General features: G+C 44.5%; 1 protein-coding gene across 2 annotated transcripts in view; it reads left to right on the top strand.

The window, feature by feature from the left end:
* CIP2A (cellular inhibitor of PP2A) overlaps positions 1 to 21002 on the top strand; it is a 153125-nt gene that overhangs the window by 53274 nt on the left and 78849 nt on the right. For both annotated transcript variants that reach the window (XM_033941528.1, XM_033941527.1), the window contains 4 exons: positions 826 to 985; positions 7312 to 7453; positions 10834 to 10933; positions 13672 to 13790. In XM_033941528.1, coding sequence (XP_033797419.1) covers positions 826 to 985; positions 7312 to 7453; positions 10834 to 10933; positions 13672 to 13790 — 521 coding nt within the window. The remainder of the gene's footprint in view (positions 1 to 825; positions 986 to 7311; positions 7454 to 10833; positions 10934 to 13671; positions 13791 to 21002) is intronic.

The raw sequence follows: 21002 nt of genomic DNA on the forward strand, positions 1-21002 counted from the left end.
CCCTCCTTCCTTTTTTGAGGGGAAGGAGGATAGGGGATGTTTGGGGAGGCGCCTTGTGTGGAGGTGGACCTTCGGTGGCAGGAGGAAGTGGGTATTCCTCCTGCCATTTTGCTGCTCTGGGTGTGTGTGTGGGGGGGAGAGGGGGTGGCATGTCAGGAGGGAATGGACATCCCTCCTGCCGATTTTTGCTAGTGTGGTTGAGGATTCCCTATGTCGCTTTCATCATGGAGGACCATCATCATCAGGTGTTTTTATTTTTTTAATGGGACAGGCAGACCTGTCGATAACACAGTTACCTAGATCTGTTGTTCTTTTCAGATCGATAAGACCCTTGCTTTATTTATTTATTTTTTTTGCATAGCCAAGCAATGTTAGTGCATTAATCGCTTGGGTAGTTTGCATGGGGTTTTAGCTAATTTGCATGGCCGGATCATAAAATAGGCAGTAGAGGAGAAAAACATGCGGTGAGCTGTTCTATGCATTATTTCGGCAAATGCAATCTTTGCTAAAGCTGTCAAAACAGGTTTAGCGATGATTGCTGGCTTTATTGCATCTAGGCCACAGTGTTTATCCTGATGCCTAAAGAAAACTCTTGCAAGGTTCTCTGTAAAAGTTATTCTCTCTAGTAAATAGTTTAAACTAGATATTCACAAACAGCTTGCTTTCAGTTTGTATTGATAGTTCTGCCTTTTGAAATGGCTAAGTCTGTCTGTTTAATTCAATGTTGAAAGAATCTGTTTGCTTTTCAATTAATGTGTTTGCTAAAGCCTCAGAATAAGTTCTCAAAGTGGAATCACTTTTAAATATCTTTGTATGCCCAAACAGGATGCAATAGATTCAGCCACCTGTCCATCAGCTGAACGCTTTTTGGAATTACTGTTGCCTGTCATCCTTAGCCAGCTACAAACTCCTGATCAGATTACGAATGAAGTATCAACAAAGAAGAAATGTGAAAAACAAGTCCGAGCTATTGATGTCTTGCTAAATATCCTTTAAGTGACTACCCGTCTAGTGAGTAAACATACTGCATCTTCTCCAACGAGGAGAAAGCGAAAGTCCAATGCTTCCTCAGGCCTTTGCATAGTTCTTATGCGTATATTACTGTAGTTATATAAAATTACTCCTTTAATATTGTAAAATAATTGTTCTAGTTCAATAGGTGTGTCATTCTGGACAGATGGGCAATATCCCAGTGCTCACGAGACATGCAGAAGGAATCTACTCCAGCTTTTGAATCCCTTCTTCTTCACTAGAGGACTCTGATACCCCCTTCAGTTTTTCTTTATGCACTTGAGCTGGAAGGAGATTTTCTGATCTGCTCTGTTTATTTCTTTATTTTTCGGTCTTTTTCGCTGTATTTTGGTGCTCAGAGCTCACCTAGGCGAAGGTCCAGCTATGTATTCGTGAAGGAGAAGCAGACTGAGGTCTGCAACTAACAGGCCAATCCTTCTGTGTTACCTGTTGGCCAGCCTGCAGAAACCTTTTGGAGCTTGGGGTCCATTCCCCTTGTAGCATTGCTCATCTACTACGTCACATGGGCTTGAGTGCAGACTGTCAGGCATCCATAGGGGTCTCAGTGGGATCCCGTAGGGTGCCGGCAACGTTTCGCCTTTCCCCTTTCATGTCTGTAGGTCCATGGGGGTCTGAGGCTGTCAGACTGGCAGCCTGAAGATTCAGCGCTGGAGGAGCGGTCTGTTTGAGGCAGTGATTTCTTCTTCTTTCTCTAATCCAATACCTTTCTCAAATTATTTTAAATTCTTAACACAAATTCATTGAAGAACATCTTCATAGACACAAATTCATTGAAGAACTATGCTAAGGGGAGAGCCTCAGATCCCCATGCGTTGCTAGATTTTACAACAGCACTAGAAAGGGAATGAATCCTCACTGGCTCTTGATCCCCCTCATGTCCCGTTAAGCTCAACTTCGCTTCTTCAATTTAACAGTGCAGTGATTTCTTCTCCCAGATCCAGCCACCTTTGGAGCTGAGGCAGGCTGCAGCACATTTCCAGCATAGGTCACACACAGTGAGTAAGGCTGTTACAGCCTATGAGGAATATCATGGGGGGAGTCTTTCAAACCTTTTTTTATTAGGTTTCTACTTTTCCCTTAGGTTTCCTCACCTCCAAAACCCTAAAATCACCGTTTTATTGGTTTTTAAAAAAATATTTTGGTTAAAGCGTTTTGGTGCTGTTTTTTGGCACCAAAATGCTGCTGCAATGACCATCTTGGATTTTATGTTTGTTTGGGGTTTTTTAAAGTTCTCCAGAAGCTTCAAATCACCTTGTTTTGCCTCAAAACTGACAAGGATGGAGTCCTCAAGCTCCTTTACCCCTAATTCATGCAGGTTTGTGCTGGATGGGCGCCCTAAGAGGGAGACTCAGAGGATGGAAAGTCTATTTCTATTCCCTTACTGTCACAGAGCAAGCCCTTCTTGTTGGGAGATTCAGGGTCGCAGGCAGGTGCATGTGTGCTAAAAACAATGGTAGCCCTCAATCAAGGGATTAACCCCTTGGCCTTCCAGCTGTTCAGACTCTTTGCTCTGTTAGAGCTTATTGCTGACTCTCTGTGAGAGTTAAACTTGGATTTCCAGCAGGTCCCCGCTGCTATCTGCTCTAGAATGAACGGAGTGAAAGTCCAGTCTTCTTTGTCCAGCGGAGAGAGAGTCCAGTCTTCCCTGGCATCCTGATATCACTGTATTGGTCATGAAACATTGGGATGCTCCTGAAGGGTCCCTTGAAGTAGCCAAGACAATTGCTTGGCTGAATCTGAGGGCACAGGAGTGTCAGCAGCTGTTCGCTTAGCCCAAGGTAGATTCCTTGGTAGTGCAGGACCAAGCACACATTCCTATCAAGTGGGGAGGCGTGGTGTTAAAGGATATGCAGGGTCACAGAGTGGATGTGATTCTTAAAAGACAATTTGAAGTGCTGGCCTTGGGAATCAAAGCAGTTGCAACAGCTTCCTTTGTGACATGCATCTGTCATACCAGGTTGTGGAGTCTTGAGCTGTCAGAGGGCGAGACTTTGTCCTAGCTACTTTTAGCTGGAGTGGATTAAGTAGCTGATGCTCTATATGACATCAGAGTCATGAGCAAAGTTTTGGCTTACTGATTTTGGCTCACAGAATGCTCTGGATCAAGCAATGGGCAGGAGATTCTGCCTCTAAGGCTATCCTCAGCAGACTTCATTTAAGAGACAAATGTTTAGAAAGTGGCAGGATGATCTCATGACCAGCATGATAGATCATCAGCTGAAATGTCTACCTGACAGCAGACCACGAATCTCTAGAGGCTCCGGGCGGTCTAATTTTCATGATTCCAGGCGCTTTCAGCAGTTCTCAGGAGGAGCCTTCTCTCAGAGACAGAGATTCTCAGGTCCCAGGCGGAACCAGGCTTCCAGTTCATGTTCTGCTACAACCTCCAGGAAAGCACAATGACGCCAGGTCCAGAGCAGTTCCCTGAAGATAGTGGGGACGGCTTTTGGAGTTTGTGGAAGCCCGGGCACAGATCTCTTCAGATCGTTGGGTAGTGGAGATCTTTCAGAGTGGTTACAAGCTCAAATTTGCCCAACCCTTGATGGACTGATTTGTGGACTTCTGGTAGGGTGACCAGAGAAAGCAAACAAGGTCACAGCTACAGTTCAAAGGGTGTTAGATATTCAGGCCATAGAGTCTGTGCCGCCTGAAGATTCTGGCTTGGGCAGATACACCATATATTTCGTCGTGCCCAAGAAAGGCTCAGACGAATGGAGACCAATTCTGGATCTTACGCCTGTCAATGCAGCACTGAAAGTTCTGCATTTTTGAATGGACTCAGTATGATTAGTCTTAGCAGTGGTAGAGTCGGGGGAATTTCTGGCCTTTCTGGATTTGACAGAGGCTTACCTGCACATGCCCATATTTCTGGACCACAGAAATTTCCTGAGATTTCATGTCCTGCAAAGCCATTACCAGTTCTCAGTCCTTCCCTTTGGGCTGGTGATAGCACTTTGCATGTTCACCAAGGTGATGGTGGTGGTAGCTGTCTATCTGCGCAGGATGGGCTTGCAGGTTCATCCATACCTGGACGACTGGCTGATCAGAGCTCCGCCATTCCTAGAGGGAAAGCAAGCAGTGGCTCGTGGTCTGAGTCCTGTAGAGCCTTGGTTAGATAGTGAATATCCAAAAGAGCCAGCTGGTCCCAATCCAATCCTGGGAATTCTCTTCAATACAGCAGAAGGTCTTGTCTGTCTTCCAGAGGTACGCAAGCAATCTTTGTACCCAGATATCGAATACGTTGGGCAAGCCAGGTCCATCTGTGTCACTACCTTCAAGTGCTAGGCTCCATGACAATAGATGTGGTCCCCTAGGCAAAGGCCCACATGCGTCCTCTCCAGAATGTGTTGCAGTTGTGGTGGTCACCTGCGTCAGACTCCCTGCAGATGTTTCTGCCATGGAACCTGGAAGCCTGGGCCAGTATGTATTAGTGGCTCTGCCCACAAGCATTATCACGGGGCATGCCCCTCAGAATAGACTTGTGGGTAATTGTGAAAATGGATGCCATTTGTAATGGATGTTCAGCTGGGGGGCTCACTGCAATGGACATCTGACCCGTCAGGCTCACAAAGGAAGTGGTCGATCAATAGATTGGAACTTTGAGCCATTCGATTGGTGTTGCAAACGCTGCAGAAGAGTCTGGAGGACAAATGGTTTGAGTTTTCTCAGATAATACTACAGATATGTCATTGCCAGGGAGGCACCAAGAGTGCACAGCTGAGTCTGGAGACTCACTTACTATTCAGGTGGGCAGAGCTTCATTTTCAGGCTCTCTTAGTGGCACATGTAGTGAGAGTGGACAATGTCCAAGCAGATCTCCTCAGCAGATAGCCTCTGGATCTGAGTGAATGGATGCTGTCTGCAGCAGCCTTTCAAGACGTCGTTCATCGCTGTGATCGTCCAACATTCAATCTGATGGTGATACCAAGAAAAAAGAAGGTGGATAGATTCTTCAGTTAAAGATTCGAGCCTGGAAGTGCACATCTGGACGCTCTGGTCCAGATGTGACCAAAGAGCGAGCTTTTGTATGTGTTTCCTCAGTGCCCCATGATAGGTCAGATTCTCCACAGGATTGCAAGCCATCAGGGAGCGGTCATTCTTGTGGCTCTACATTGGCCATGCAGACTGTGGTATACAGACCAAGTGTGTCTTCAGAGAGGTGAAAGTCTCAGACTACAAGTACAGCCAGAGCTACTTTATCTGGTCAAAGATGATCTGGATCGCTTTGCTCATATGGCATGGCTCTTGAGCACACAGTGCTAGCATGCAAGGGATACTAGGAAGTGATCATTGCTTCTCTGCTCAGAGCCAGAAATCCTACAGTGGTCTCTGCTTATGTTAAGGCATGGGAAACTTTCCAGCATTGGTGCATTAAAGAGAAGTCAGATCATTTCTTTGCTTCAATCTCTGTGGTGTTAGATTTCCTCCAGTCTGGCCTTGACTAGGGACTTGCAGTGGCATCCCTCAGAATCCAAGTAACGGGACTCTCTTGTTTCAGGGCTCGAGAATGTAAGGCTTTGTTGGTGTCTCATTAGGACATAGCCAGATTCCTTCATGGTACCTTAATGTGGTTTTGCAAGGCCTCAGTCAGGCTCCATACAAGTTGTTGAAGGAAGCGTCCTTATTGGATCGAGATGGTTTTTTTGAAGGAAGCGTCCTTAACCCTTTCAGGACCAAGGGACATATTTGTCCCATAACTTTAAAATCCTATAAATTTTGATTGGGATAGTCTACAGTTCTAAATTTGATATGTACGGATTCCATATGATACTGCCTTTATGTAAACAAACTGGTTCCGACATTCATTCATTAGCGTCGTTGCTAGATTGACGAGAAGATTCACTTGCCACACTGTCCATAAGCCAGAAGTGTGATTTTTTTAAATAAAAATAATGATATTTCACAAAAAAAAATCAATTTTTTGGCATCTGCAAGCCCTTTTTACCATAAAAATGTCATCAAAACCACAAAAATTGGCCTACGATCCTTATGGTCCTGAAAGGGTTAATGGCTCAAGATGGTATCTCTGGGGCTATCGCCTGCTTTGGTACAAAATTAAAGAGGCAGCAGAGCCCTCTAGTGAAGGAGGGAGGGATTCAAAAGCTGGAGTGAATTCCTTCTGCATGACTCATAAGCACTGGGATATTATCCTTCCATCCACAATGACACACCTATCTACTAGAAAAGATATTAGCAAGGTAGGAACCTGATCTCTTTCAGAGTTGGAATGGAACTAGAGCTCTATGTGTACTTATACTTTTAGTTTTGAAAATTGCCCTGATATGCAAAGTAGGGAAAAACCAGCAAAAGTTTAGAGTCAAACTTTGAGTTACCAGTACTTCTATGTTGTTTCCATACAAGATATCCAAAGGCCTGGAAGTTTGCTTCTTCCTATTACCGTATTTTCACGCATATAACGTGCGCGTTATACACGGTTTTTACAAACCGTGCATAACCTTGCGCGTTATACGCGTGAGCGCGTTTTACAAATTTTTTTTTACATACTTCCCCCCTGACATCTGATTCACCCCCCCCGCAGGACCGCTCGCACCCCCACCCCGAAGGACCGCTCACCCCCACCCCCACCCCGAAGGACCGCTCGCACGCACTCCCACCCGCACCCTGAAGGACCGCTCGCACCCCACAGCCTCCCAACCCCCCCCTCATCATGTAGAAGCTCCGGCGGTCCCGCCCTTTCTCTGATGTCAGAGAAAGGGCGGGACCGCCGGAAGACGAAGCAGCACAGACGCAGGGCTCACAGAAGGGCCGGGACCGCCAAGAGGAAGCAGCAGGACACCGGTAGGAGCTTCTATATGATGAGTGGGGGGGTGGTCGGGAGGCTGTGGGGGTGCGAGCGGTCCTTCAGGGTGGGGGTGCGGGTGGGAGTGCGTGCGAGCGGTCCTTCGGGGTGGGGGTGCAAGCGGTCCTGCGGGGGGGGGGTGAATCGGACGTCGGGGGGGCATCAGGCTTTCAGGGTGGGGACAGGACTTCAAGGGGGAAAGGAGAGTCAGGCGGCGACGGAAGAGTCGGGGCAGCATGCGCGGTATATAAAATTTTTTTTTTACATATATGTCGGTTTCCCGCGCGTTATACCCGTGTGCGCGTTATACCCGTGTGCGCGTTTTACACGGGTGCGCGTTATCTACGTGAAAATACGGTATTTCTATCAAGATACTCTTGAGTTTGTTTTAACTTTTGGGAGGCCAGCCCCCTCTGCTCCTTGCCTTTGTTTTCAAAGCTTTGTTCCATTTTGTAGAGGATATCCTTAACTGTCTGTATTTCTTTGTGAGGATGATGCTCTGAAGGTGCAGGTTGCAAGGAAGCTCTCTGCAGACAGATGTGTATCTCTGATAGAATATCAGCTTACTTGCAGTGGTACAGACATTGGCTTTGGAACAAAGGTTGCAGATTCTGAACTCTGGTAGGTACAGCAGTGACTTTATTTTAAAACATCATTCCAACAGAATTCTGTTTAGCAGATTGTGCTTATGAAAATAGTGTATAAACTTAATCCCAGTATAAAAACAGGTTGCTTCTTGTACTGTGAAGATTTGTAATGAGAATTTGGGATGCAGAACCACAGCTAGATTTACTCTATTGAACCTTTTCTTTATATAAGAAGGATAATTTCCAAAATCTGTCTATATAGGCAAAGGGGCTATTTTGAAAATTTGCCACACTGTGGGTGGGTAAAAGCACCTGCCTTGTTTCACAACGTATGTGCTTTTTATCCGCATTCATCAGAGGGGTTCCTGAGGCTGGACTAGGAGAGAGATTGCTAACAATTTATGTAGTTATATATTTTCAGTACTATTCATGGGCACCTGCATTTTAGAATTTGAGACATCTCAAGTTCCATTAGTATTTTAATACAAAAATCTGCTGATGAAGGAGGCTGTTTTAAAGTACAGGAGAAATGGATGGTTATTTGCTAAGTGCATGCAGCATAAATGTCCATTTTAGAAAAATAAACATTAATGTGCTAGTTTTCAACATGTACAGTATATGCAGACAGTTTAGAAATATAAATTAGTACTTAAATATTTATTTTGCATAAACATCTTGAATTCCCATTTTACAAAGTCAGGATATGCTCCATCAAAAAACCAAATGTATGGGAATGGCAAGGGTGTTTGGTCTGGGCATGTTTTGAGTGCTTAGAAGATACACATTTATTCTTCATTTAAGAAGGGGAATAAAGGTTGATGTCATAAGATAATACATGATGGCAGATAAACACTAAGGGCTAGATTCTGGAAAAAAACGCATACATTTGTGGCTGCCTACAAAAACACCGCTGATCATGTGCCAATCACACTATGGCACCATTTGCAGAATTGTGGCTATAGTTAAAACATAGATGCCTACTGCCACCTCTTACGGTGCCATTTAGAGAATTTGGGCCTATTTGTGCCAGGGTTTTCTTGGCCTAAATGCCGGCACCTAAATCAAAAACAGGTGCCTAACTTAAAAACACGCCTACAATCTGCCCCTAACCACGCCCACTTTTAACTATGTGCTTTGCACTAGGCACCTAACTGTTGTAGAATCACGCCTACCAAATTGGCAATCTAACTTTATGTTAACTCACTTAGTGCCAATTAATAGGTGTTGAGTGCTGATTTAGCCTATTACTTAAGTTAGGCGTGCCGATGTAGATGCCTAACTTTAGGCACACTTTATAGAATTTGGGGGTAAGTAGGTAATTCTACTGTATAACTGGGTATCTTTATTTAAGCTCCCAGAAGCAGCATGGTAGATGTCTGTTCTATTGCAGAACATATGCGCCTAGATTCCATTATAGAATATTAGTATATCTCAGTATCAGCATGCCTAAATTTAGGCACCCACAGTTACACCAGCCCTCAAGTGATACAAGTGTGGATATCTAAATGTGGCAGGGATGTGTTTTGTAAGTTGCATGGGTGGGAGCCCTGTCCACGTCTTGCCTATGCTCTTCTGTGTACACATCTCTTGCAAATTACATTACATTACATTGGTGTCTTCTATCCTGACAATACCTTTCAGCATGCCATGTAAGTTCCACAGATATTTGCAGAATAGCACTTGGGCACCCTGATAGCACATACCTGCTTAAGTGCTAATAAACTAGACATTTATGTTTGTTTTATTGTAATCTGCTTAGGTCGTAAGCAGAATAAAAAATTTAAAATAAAAATAAATAATGGGCCAGATTCTTAAAAAGCTGCTGAAGTTAGGTGCTACTGGCTGCAATTCTATAAGGACCATAGGCGCCTGAAATGTAGGCGTGCAAAACCCTACATTTCCGCTACCTAGGGTCCTTGCTAGCCACGATTCTCTAAGTACTGGCTGTCTGTGATTGAAAACATAGGCACACTTTTCTAGGTGTCTGCTGTGTCAGGTGCAACTTACAAAATCAGCCCCAATGTGTGCATAAATGTGAACATCAAGGTTATACAATTTCCCTTTATTTGCACAGCACAGTTAGCCCATGCACGCCGATAAAGATATATCGCAGCTACCAATGGTAGAAGCTTGACCACTCATAGGCTATCACTGCTTCTTTGACAGTTTGTGTCATCTTTGCCGTTTTACTACCATCCTCAGCTGATGAGCCTACAACTCCTGTAATCTTAGTAGGCTCTCTTTCCTTGTCTTACTGCCATGCTTTGTAATAACGCATGCCAAAATTAGTGAGACTTGGCCAGCGATTTGGCCTCCTGACCTTGCCAGATGAGGATCCAAAACCGACATGTCTGTTGATTTTTCAGGGCAGTAGTAACTTAGCAACCCCATAGCCTGCTCTGCTAATAGATGATTCTTCTTTATCTTTATTTTTATTTCATCCTTATTGCATCTCTTGCCTTTTCCTTCATATAAGTGATGGTTGAATCATTTGTAATAGTGGATCCTCCTAACCCTATTTTACACATTCGAGTCACATTATTATGACTACCTGTTAATATCCAGAATAACTGCATTTGGCAGCACGGAAGGTAGCCAGATTCCATGGGAGTGACTCAGTAAGATGCTGGTTGGTTGCTAGAGGTATCTGGAGCTGTGCATCCCTAACGTTAGAGATAGACAATGATCATAATAATGCGACTCGCGTGTGTATGTTCTATCTTCTATATCTGAAGCATACTTAAATTCTGCCACAGTACTGGTTTGGCAACTTGCTGACATCCCACCTTATATAGCCATGAAGTCTGCGCGTGACATGTGCATTTCTTCATTGGTTATTCATCCCTGACGTTAGAGATAGACAATGGTCATAATAATGCAACTCGCATGTGTATGTCCTATCTTCTATATCTGAAGCATGCTTAAATTTTGCCACAGTACTGGTTTTCACCTCATTCACAGGTAGATTAGTCCAGTCATCTACTACCTAATCAGTACAGAAATATATTTTCTCACGTTTCCTGTGAAACTTGACTCCTTTTCCCTTTTGAAGCTGTCTTAATTAGATATATATATAGGTTTGGAACACATTTATAGTAATCTAATTATAATATAATGGAGCAATTTTGAGTAGGCCACATTATTAATAATGTATGCAGTGTTGGCAAGGTAGGATTGATAGTTGCTGAACATGAGATGCCATATGCTGCAAATAAGATGTCGTTGTGAATGTCTTTAGGTAAATCAAAAATTAATTCAATTCCAATTTTAGCCTCTTTTCTACTATGCGGAATCAATATTAGCTCTTGTAAATTGTTTACTTTTGATTTGGCTTAAGTACAGTCACTTTCTGATTGAATACCTTACATATACCATACTAGCATAACAAAATTGCTGATTTGTTTTCAATAATAGCAGAGTGACCACTGATATCATCTTGAAAACATTAGATCTCATGAGCAGAGTGAAGCAGTTGGTGGTAAATATGGAAGCCAGCTTCTACAAAATTCTTCAGGTAAGGTTTGTGACAGTAAAAGTATTCTATGTTATAACTAGGTCCTAAAGACTGTGTAGTTCTTATCTGCAAAACCGAGCTGTCCTGAGAGGCCATGAGAAGCACATCCTATAAGTAAGCCGGCGCCTCTCCTCCTTATTGGCATCTTGTCGGGGCACACCTGGAATCTATTTGTGATACACTGAACTAGATGCTGATGCCTGCCTGCCTGTTTGCTTGCCTGCCTACCTACTCTCAAGCCAGGCCAAATGTCCCAGCTGACATGTTGAACTGCCGTGACTTCTTGCAGCATTACATCCCTTTTTTCCCCTCCCAGATATACTGGAAGCAAATGGAGGGAAAGAGAAGAGAAGTGTGATCACTTCAGACCTCTTGACCGAGTCCTACTCTAATACAGCACCATAGGAGACCAGGAGAAAGTCTTGAAAGAGGCAGCAATAAAAGTTTTATTTTTATTATTCTTCCAAAAATGTTATTTGACCATCTCTCAAGGAACTTAGGGCTAGATTCACTAAAGATAGCGGCTCAATCACTGTTGGCTGATTCTCTGGCCGATTTTCAAACAGCGATTGATTCACTATCAAGTTTGCCTTCTATCACTGCTGTCAGGGTTTCTGCTTTTTTTTTAATGGGACAGATGTTCTGCGTGACTTAAATGCGTACCATCTGTCCCATTAAAAAAAGCCGAAGTGTGTGCGCTCCCACAAAAAAAAAAAACGGCAGGAGGGATTCCCTCTCCCTTCTGCCACGAATGCTCCCACCCGCCCACCCACTCCCCTGAAAAAAACAGCAGGAGGGATGACCACTCCCTCCTGACATAAAGACTCCTGCCCACTGCCCTGAAACTGGCAGTAGTGATGGCCACTCTCTCCTGCCACTACAGTGCCCACTCCCCGCCCCTCCTCCCTCGCCCCTTGCTTGTACCTTTCTGTTGGGAGCAGGAGGTACCGAAAACACCTCCTGCTCCTGCTCTTCCTCTGGTCTGCTACGCCACTGGGCCTTAGGCTCCTTCCCAGTGCATCATGTGAATCCTGCAGCCTTCCCAGGAACAGCCTGCTCATAGTTGCTGCACCAGTCCACATGTCTGCCCCATATGCTGGAACCAGAAAAATATTGAGGACAAGACCCTAAAAGAGAAGTGAAGTCAATTCTACACTGTTTTTCTCTGGCTCCATCTGATAGCACAGGGACATAAGAGTCTGGCATGGATGATAAGGAAGTGGCGGTAGACAAGATTTGAATGGAAAGCTCCTTGCTCAATATGTGTGTGTGTGTGGGGGGGGCCTTACAACTTGTTTTGCTGGTTTATTTACTGAGAGAATCATTTTATTTTCACCTTAATGTTTTACAGAAGTAATGTTTTCATTGCTTGAAGCCCTATAATCTGAACAGCTGAATTTACCTTGATCACATTTTGAGACGTTGGGGGAAGGGGAGAGATGATAATCCCTTTTTAACTGTATTATAGATAGAAAGGATTCTTAGAATAGTACCTAGGACTAATGTTCTAGAGCACTTATGTGGTTGACATGTGGGGAGAGTGTGGCGCAGTGGGTTGTGGGTTCAAACCCACGCTGCTCCTTGTGATGCTGGGCAAGTCACTTAATCCCCCCATTGCCCCAGGTACATTAGCTAGATTGTGAGCCCGCCGTGACGGACAGGAAAAACTGCTTGGGTACCTGAATAAATGCTCCCCTGGGAGAACGGTATAGAAAATTGAATAAATAAATAAAATGTATAAACACTTTTAAAAATTTCCTTCCTTTACTTGTGACAGAAGGCGTACATTCTGGCCATGATTTTTGAGACAGGTTGAAGGAAAAGATATACATAGAGTGGAAAAATAATATCTGCTATTTGGGTGCTGTAACTTTTTTAAAAGATAATTTTTCAATTTAAAATTATATAGCCTGTTTTCCAATGAATATACCTCCTTATGTTTAATGCTAAATAGGTTTAAAAAAAAAAAAGCTTATGACTAAAGTTAGGATAGCAAAATCCTAACTGGGCACCAGTCTGAATATTGGCCAGTCTCAGTTAACTTCTGAGTAGCAGCACTGAGGTTTCTGGATTCCCTCTCCAAAGAAAAATAGAACCCATGCCTGATCTCTCACTCCTCTGGGCCTGCCTAGAATCTCCCTTGTGCTCTAAGGGGTCCTAGTCTTAACTGTATTTATGAGTACTATAAGATTGCTGCAAGAGGTTATGGTGACCATTTTGAGACCATTTTGAGAGCTGCAGTGTGCAGGAGTGAATGGGATTTGTTCCTGTCCTTAGGACCCCCCTAGACCACTAGTGATATTCGATGTAGGCCCAGAGGGGTCTATGAGAGGTGGGGGCTTGGACCAGAGCTCAATTCCTCTTCAAGAGGGAAAGGAGGGGGGAATCCAAGGGAATTTGGTATTCATCTAGGGCTTGCACATGAGGAATTGATCCCGGATATTCAGTGTTAGGGCCTGGATATGGTCCAGCATTGACTATCTTTGACTAATTTTGTCCATGGTGGTTAATGTTTAGTTTCAGATATGTGTATGTATATGCATGCATACCTATGGCATGCATAATTTCTCCTTTGTAGATATCAAATCATGCCTATTTCAACTGCAGTAGGATATTTATTTAATTTTAAGTAATTATAGTCTACCTATCTTGAGCAATCATCTTGTAATTTTATGAGCATATTGACACTAATTTACTATAAGGTCCTTCTGTGGGTTTTTTTTGTTTTTCTCCATTAGGATCATCGCTTGATCACACCTTTGTCTTTTGCTCTAACATCAGATCACAGAGAACAAGTGCAGGCTGGACTTCGCATTTTATTTGAAGCAGCTCCAATCCCAGACTTTCCTGCCATAGTGTGAGTTATATCATTAGACATGCATGTACATTATGCTTGAGGTACATCTTTTAAATTAAAAATTAAAGTCTTTGTTCATTAACCCCCCTCCCCTTTTACAAAGCTGCACTAGTGGCTGCTACAGTCATTGCTCTGACGTCCATAGGGAATTAAAGGATGTCGGCGTGTTTGCCGTGTGACAGCCACTAACGTGACTTTGTAAAAAGCCCTAAATCACCTAAAAAAAGAAACCTCAAAAGAAATTTCATGCATTTCCCTTTTTGAATCCTGAATTTTACACAGAGGTGTGAAAATGCACCAAAGTATAGCTTTTAAGTTAATTTTGCAAAAATGTCATTGGAAGTGGTTTGTTTGTTTTATATATATGTGTGTGTTTATTTTTACCATTTCTTTTTTTTTTTTTTTTAATTCTTTATTCAGTTTTAACTCTTGCAACAAGTGTACAAAATTCAATCAGATAATTCGTACAAATCACTTGACATTCTAACAATTATTGTCAAATGCATATAAAAAAGACCCCTCCCCCACCCATCCCATTCATCGGGAATAAACCCATTAAATCACATAACATACCTCCCCATCCCCACATTAAATATAGTCTTATGTAATAAAAAGGTGTCCATTTCTAATGTTTTATTGACTTACTGGGAATTTCTTTGTCACCACAGCTTTATAATTGAATTCATTGTTCCATGTTATGGTTTGCCATTGGTACTAAGATCATATGGCATCTTTTAAGAGCCATGATTATTTCCAGTGCAATAGGTGAGACATTCTAGACAAGTGAATAGTGTCCCCATGGCTGCGTGCCATCTGCAGAAGGAATCCAGTTCGGATTTTACTCTATGCCTCTTCTGTATTTCACTGAGTTCCTTAGCTCCATCTACAGTTTTTCCCTTCTCCACCCGTGCCTGCAGTAATGTGCTCATTCTGCTCTCCACATTTTATCTTTTTATTCAGTGTTTTTAGTCCTATTTTCTTCAGGATTCTTGTGCTCGGTGCGCTTATTTCACTTTGCCTGCATCGCGAACACACAGACTTATGTCTGTAGCTGACAGGCCAATCCCAGTTGATACCTGTTAGCCAGCCTGCTTACTTTCTCTGGAATTCAGGGCCATCCCTGAAGTTGTCTCACCCACTGTTAGCAGAGGTCAAGCACAGGCTGTTAGGCGCCCTTAAAAGGCTTGGCAATGTCTCGTTGGTTCTAGCTGCATCTTCTTGCCTCCACACAACACTGGTGTGCGTCTGTCGGTCTGCAAGAGTGGAAGTGCAGTCAGGCATGAGGTCTGACTGGCAGCCCAAAGATCAGCTTTGCAGAGCCATTCCCACCATGATACAGTGATTCTCTAATACAGCTACTGTAAAAAAGGCACAAAAGACGAGACCAATCCTAGATCTAAAGTCTGAATGCGGCACTGAGAATTCCGTACTTATTTCATGGAGATGGTTTAGTCAGTCATTGCAGCGGTGGCTCTGGGGGAATTCTTAGCCTCCCTAGATCTGACGGAGGCATACCTTCATATTCTCATTTTCCCAGACCATAGGAAATATTTGAGATTCCATGTCCTTCAAAGGCATTTCCAGTTTGCGGCACTATCTTTCGGATTCGCAATGGCGCTATGCACCTTCACCAAAGTGATGGTGGTAGTCATAGCACACCTCCACAAGATGGGGGTACAAGTAGACTCATACCTGGACAATTGGCTGATCTGAGTGCCATCAAGGTTGGAGGGCAAGCAGGCAATGCGACAAGTTGTGGATCTCCTACAGCATCTAGACTGGATAGTCAACTTCAAGAAGAGTCATTTAGAGCTGACCCAATGTTTGGAGTATTTGGGAGTCTGCTTCAACACAGTGAAGAGCTGCATCTTCCTGAACCACGCAAACAGAGACTCAGAAAGCAAATTGTAGAGCTCTTAGCAATGCCGAATCCAACAGCTTGGCATTATCTCCAAGTACTGGGCTCAAAAGCAGCCACCCTGGAAGAAGTTCCCTTGGTGAGGGTGCATATACTCCCCTTTCAGAATTCCCTGCTTTCCAGGTGGTCTCTGCAGCATCATTCCCTCCAGCTGCAGCTTCCCTGGTCAGGGGATGTGAGGAACAGCTTGCGTTGGTAGCTTCAGGGGGACTTCTTATTGAAGGGCATGCCCCTCCAAATCTCCTCATGGGTGACACAACCAACCCCAGTCTATTGTGGTGGTATTCTGGTGCAGAGCCAATGAACCCTTCCACAGAGAAAGTGGTCCATAAATCGTCTGGAACTTTGAGCCATTTGTCTAGTGATGAGGGTGTTGGAAAAACACTTGGAAGGAAAGGCTGTCATGAGTGTTCTCAGACAATGCCACCCTAGTAGCTTTGTTAACAGACAGAGAGGCACCAGAAGTGCTCCATTAAGTCTGGAGACCCAGCTGTTCTTTAGGTGGGTGGAAGCTTATCTTCAGGTACTCTCCTTAGCCCACGTAGTAGGAGTGGAAAACACACAGGCCAACTTTCTCAGCTGGCAGACTTTAGAACCAAGTCACCAAGAACCAAGCGTTCAACTCCATTGTCCAGTGTTGGGGAAGACTGGCTATTGACTTGATGGCTTCAGCAAACATGCAAAGGTAAATTGCTTCTACAGCTGAAGAGACTAACTGGGAAGTACAGGGCTAAACAGGTTAGTCCAGCTCTGGCCAGAAGAGAGTCTCCTTTATGTGCTTCCACCTTCCACCTTAGCCCATGGTGGGCCGGGTCATCTACAGAATCACAAATCACACAGGACATTTGATCCTGATAGCTTCACCGGCCTTGGTATGTGGATATAGTGTGTCTCCAGCAAGACAGATACATTAAACACAGGGCTTCTCGGTCAAGGAGCAATTTCCCTGGAGAACCCGGAGCACTTTGATATTACGGCGTAGATCTTGAGCACATGATCTTAACCTTACCGAGCGAATCGCTAGGAGACAATTTGACTCAAATGGGTGGCTCACAACAAGAGCTTAGCAAAAAGAAAGAGTGGAGAGCTATGTATGTTAACACACACAGCCTAGGGAATAAATTTCTAGAACTAGAAACAGAAATAGTTAATGCAGACATAGACATAGCAGCTATATCCGAAACATGGTTCACAGACTCTCATGGGTGGGATATAACCATACCAGGATACAACCTGATTAGACAAGATAGAGAGGGTAAGTTAGGTGGTGGGGTAGCACTTTATATCAAAGAGAACATTAAGACAACCAGGATCACAGATGTCAAGTATACTGGGGAATCCATCTGGGTAAACTTGGCCAGAGGTGGAGAAAAATGCCTGTACCTTGGTGTGGTATACAGACCTCCGAGACAATCGGAGGAAAAGGACGCAGAATTAATTGAAGACATTGAGAATATCACCTTACGGGGGGAGGCTGTTCTATTAGGAGACGTCAACATGCCTGATGTAGACTGGAACACACTATCAGCGACAGCTTGTGATAGCAGAAGGATATTAACATCCATGAAGGGAGTACGGCTCAAACATAGAAAGATGACGGCAGAAAAGGGCTATAGCCCATCAAGTCTGCCCACTCCACTGTCCCACCCCATTAAGTCAGAGTGCTGCTCGACTCAAGTAGAGAACCCACGTGGATGTCCCATTTATTCTTAAAGTCGAGCACGCTAGTGGCCTTGATCACCTGCACCGGTAGTTTGTTCCAGTGATCCACCACCCTTTCTGTAAAGAAATACTTCCTGGTGTCACCACCAAATCTCCCTCCTCTGAGTTTGAGCGGGTGCCCCCTTGTGACTGAAGGTCCCTTAGGAAAGAATATGTCGTTTTCCACCTCGACACAACCTGTGACGTACTTAAATGTCTCAATCATGTCAACCCTCTCCCTGCTCTCCTCTAGAGAGTAGAGCTGCAACTTGCCCAGTCTTTCCTTGTATGAGAGACCCTTGAGTCCGGAGACCATTCTAGTGGCCATTCGCTGGACCGACTCAGCTCGAAGTACATCTTTACGGTAATGTGGCCTCCAGAATTGCACACAGTACTCCAGATGAGGTCTCACCATGGTTCTGTACAGTGGCATTATGACTTCAGGTTTACGGCTGACGAAGCTTCTATTGATACATCCCATCATCCGCCTTGCCTTGGATGAGGCCTTCTCTACTTGTTTGGCAGCCTTCATGTCTGCACTGATGATTACTCCCAAGTCCCGTTCTTCTGAGGTCGTAGCTAGTGTTTCTCCATTCAAGGTGTATGTTCTGCATGGATTTCTGCTGCCGAGATGCATCACCTTACACTTCTTTGCGTTGAAGCCCAGCTGCCATGTCGAGGACCAGTTTTCCAACTTGATCAGATCCTGCGCCATACCATCAGTGAGATCGCTTTCACCTACTATATTGCACAGTTTGGCGTCATCGGCAAACACCACTACTTTTCCCTGAAGCCCTCGGGTCAAGTTCCTTATGAATATGTTAAAAAGGGATGGTCCCAGGACTGAGCCCTGCAGCACTCCGCTAGTCACCTCCGATGTCTTAGAGAGGGTGCCATTGACCACCACCCTCTGAAGTCTTCCACTCAGCCAATCATTGACCCATGCCGTTAGTTCCTCACCTAACCCCATCGATTTCATCTTGTTTAATAGTCTACGGTGTGGGACACTGTCAAACGCTTTACTGAAATCCAAGTACACTATGTCCAGAGACTCTCCCGAGTCTAGCTTTCCTGTCACCCAGTCAAAGAAGCTGATAAGATTGGATTGGCATGACCTGCCCCTAGTGAATCCATGTTGACAGGGATCCCTCAGATTCCCCTCATCCAATATCGTGTCTAATTTCCCTTTGAGTAGAGTTTCCATGAGTTTACACACTATTGATGTGAGAGTTACTGGTCTGTAATTCGCAGCCTCCGCTCTGCAACCCTTTTTGTGCAGAGGAACAACATTGGCAGTTTTCCAGTCCAGGGGGACTCTCCCCGTACTTAGGGAGAGATTGAAGAGTATGGCTAACGGTTCCGCCAAAACATCGCATAGCTCTCTGAGCACTCTTGGGTGCAGATTGTCCGGTCCCATGGCTTTGTTCACCTTGAGTCTTGACAGTTCTTTGTAAACATCAGCTGGTGTGAACTCAAACTTCTGAAATGGGTCATCCATGCTTTGCTTTGCATCCAGCCGAGGCCCGTGCCCTGGTGCCTCGCAGGTAAAGACTGAACAGAAGTAATCATTCAGTAGTTTGGCTTTATCGGAGTCAGTTTCCACATAATTCCCATCTGGCGTTCTAAGGCGTACTATCCCGTTTGTGTTCTTTTTCCTGTCGCTAATGTATCTGAAGAAGGATTTGTCCCCTTTCTTGATGTTCTTCGCTAGAGTTTCTTCCATACGAAGTTTGGCCTCCCTGACTGCTGTTTTGACCGCTGCACACTTTGTCCTGTATTCAATGTTTGATTCTTTTTCCCCCATGCGTTTGTATGATAGAAATGCTCTTTTCTTCTCCTTGACGAGGTATGATACCTCATCTGTGAACCATTGGGGTTTCCTTTTTCTTTGTTGTTTGGTTACCGGTTTTATGTAGCGGATAGTTGCCTCATGAAGGATCGATTTCAAGGTTGTCCACATAGCTTCCACATTATCAGTTACTTCTTGAACCTGCAGTGTCTGGTAGACGAAATCTCCCATGCGTGCGAAGTCAGTGCCCCTGAAATTGAGTACCCTTGTTTTTGTTTGTGATCTAGGGAAGCCTTTCTTAAGGTTATACCATACCATGTTATGGTCACTGGTGGCTAGCGTCTCTCCCACCGAGACGTCCGAGACGCTTTCTCCATTCGTAAGTACCAGGTCCAGGATGGCCTGGGCCCTAGTGGGCTCTAGTACCATTTGTTTGAGCCTTACTCCCTTCATGGACGTTAATATCCTCCTGCTATCACAAGTTGTCGCTGATAGTGTGTTCCAGTCCACATCAGGCATGTTGAAGTCTCCTAATAGAACAGCCTCCCCCCGTAAGGTGATATTCTCAATGTCTTCAATTAATTCTGCGTCCTTTTCCTCCGATTGTCTCGGAGGTCTGTATACCACACCAAGGTACTAGAGCCCACTAGGGCCCAGGCCATCCTGGACCTGGTACTTACGAATGGGGAAAGCGTCTCGGACGTCTCAGTGGGAGAGACGCTAGCCACCAGTGACCATAACATGGTATGGTTTAACCTTAAGAAAGGCTTCCCTAGATCACAAACAAAAACAAGGGTACTCAATTTCAGGGGCACAGACTTCGCACGCATGGGAGATTTCGTCTACCAGACGCTGCAGGTTCAAGAAGTAACTGATAATGTGGAAGCTATGTGGACAACCTTGAAATCGATCCTTCATGAGGCAACTATCCGCTACATAAAATCGGTAACCAAACAACAAAGAAAAAGGAAACCCCAATGGTTCACAGATGAGGTATCATACCTCGTCAAGGAGAAGAAAAGAGCATTTCTATCATACAAACGCATGGGGGAAAAAGAAGCAAACATTGAATACAGGACAAAGTCTGCAGCGGTCAAAACAGCAGTCAGGGAGGCCAAACTTCGTATGGAAGAAACTCTAGCGAAGAACATCAAGAAAGGGGACAAATCCTTCTTCAGATACATTAGCGACAGGAAAAAGAACACAAACGGGATAGTACGCCTTAGAACGCCAGACGGGAATTATGTGGAAACTGACTCCGATAAAGCCAAACTACTGAATGATTACTTCTGTTCAGTCTTTACCTGCGAGGCACCAGGGCACGGGCCTCGGCTGGATGCAAAGCAAAGCATGGATGACCCATTTCAGGAGTCTGAGTTCACACCAGCTGATGTTTACAGAGAACTGTCAAGACTCAAGGTGAACAAAGCCATGGGACCGGACAATCTGCACCCAAGAGTGCTCAGAGAGCTATGCGATGTTTTGGCGGAACCGTTAGCCATGCTCTTCAATCTCTCCATAAGTACAGGGAGGGTTCCCCTGGACTGGAAAACTGCCAATGTTGTTCCTCTGCACAAAAAGGGTTGCAGAGCGGAGGCTGCGAATTACAAACCAGTAACTCTCACATCAATAGTGTGTAAACTCATGGAAACTCTACTCAAAGGGAAATTAGACACGATATTGGATGAGGGGAATCTGAGGGATCCCTGTCAACATGGATTCACTAGGGGCAGGTCATGCCAGTCCAATCTCATCAGCTTCTTTGATTGGGTGACAGGAAAGCTAGACTCGAGAGAGTCTCTGG

The sequence above is a fragment of the Geotrypetes seraphini genome, chromosome 4 (genome assembly GCF_902459505.1).
Source record: "Geotrypetes seraphini chromosome 4, aGeoSer1.1, whole genome shotgun sequence".
Taxonomy (NCBI): Eukaryota; Metazoa; Chordata; class Amphibia; order Gymnophiona; family Dermophiidae; genus Geotrypetes; species Geotrypetes seraphini.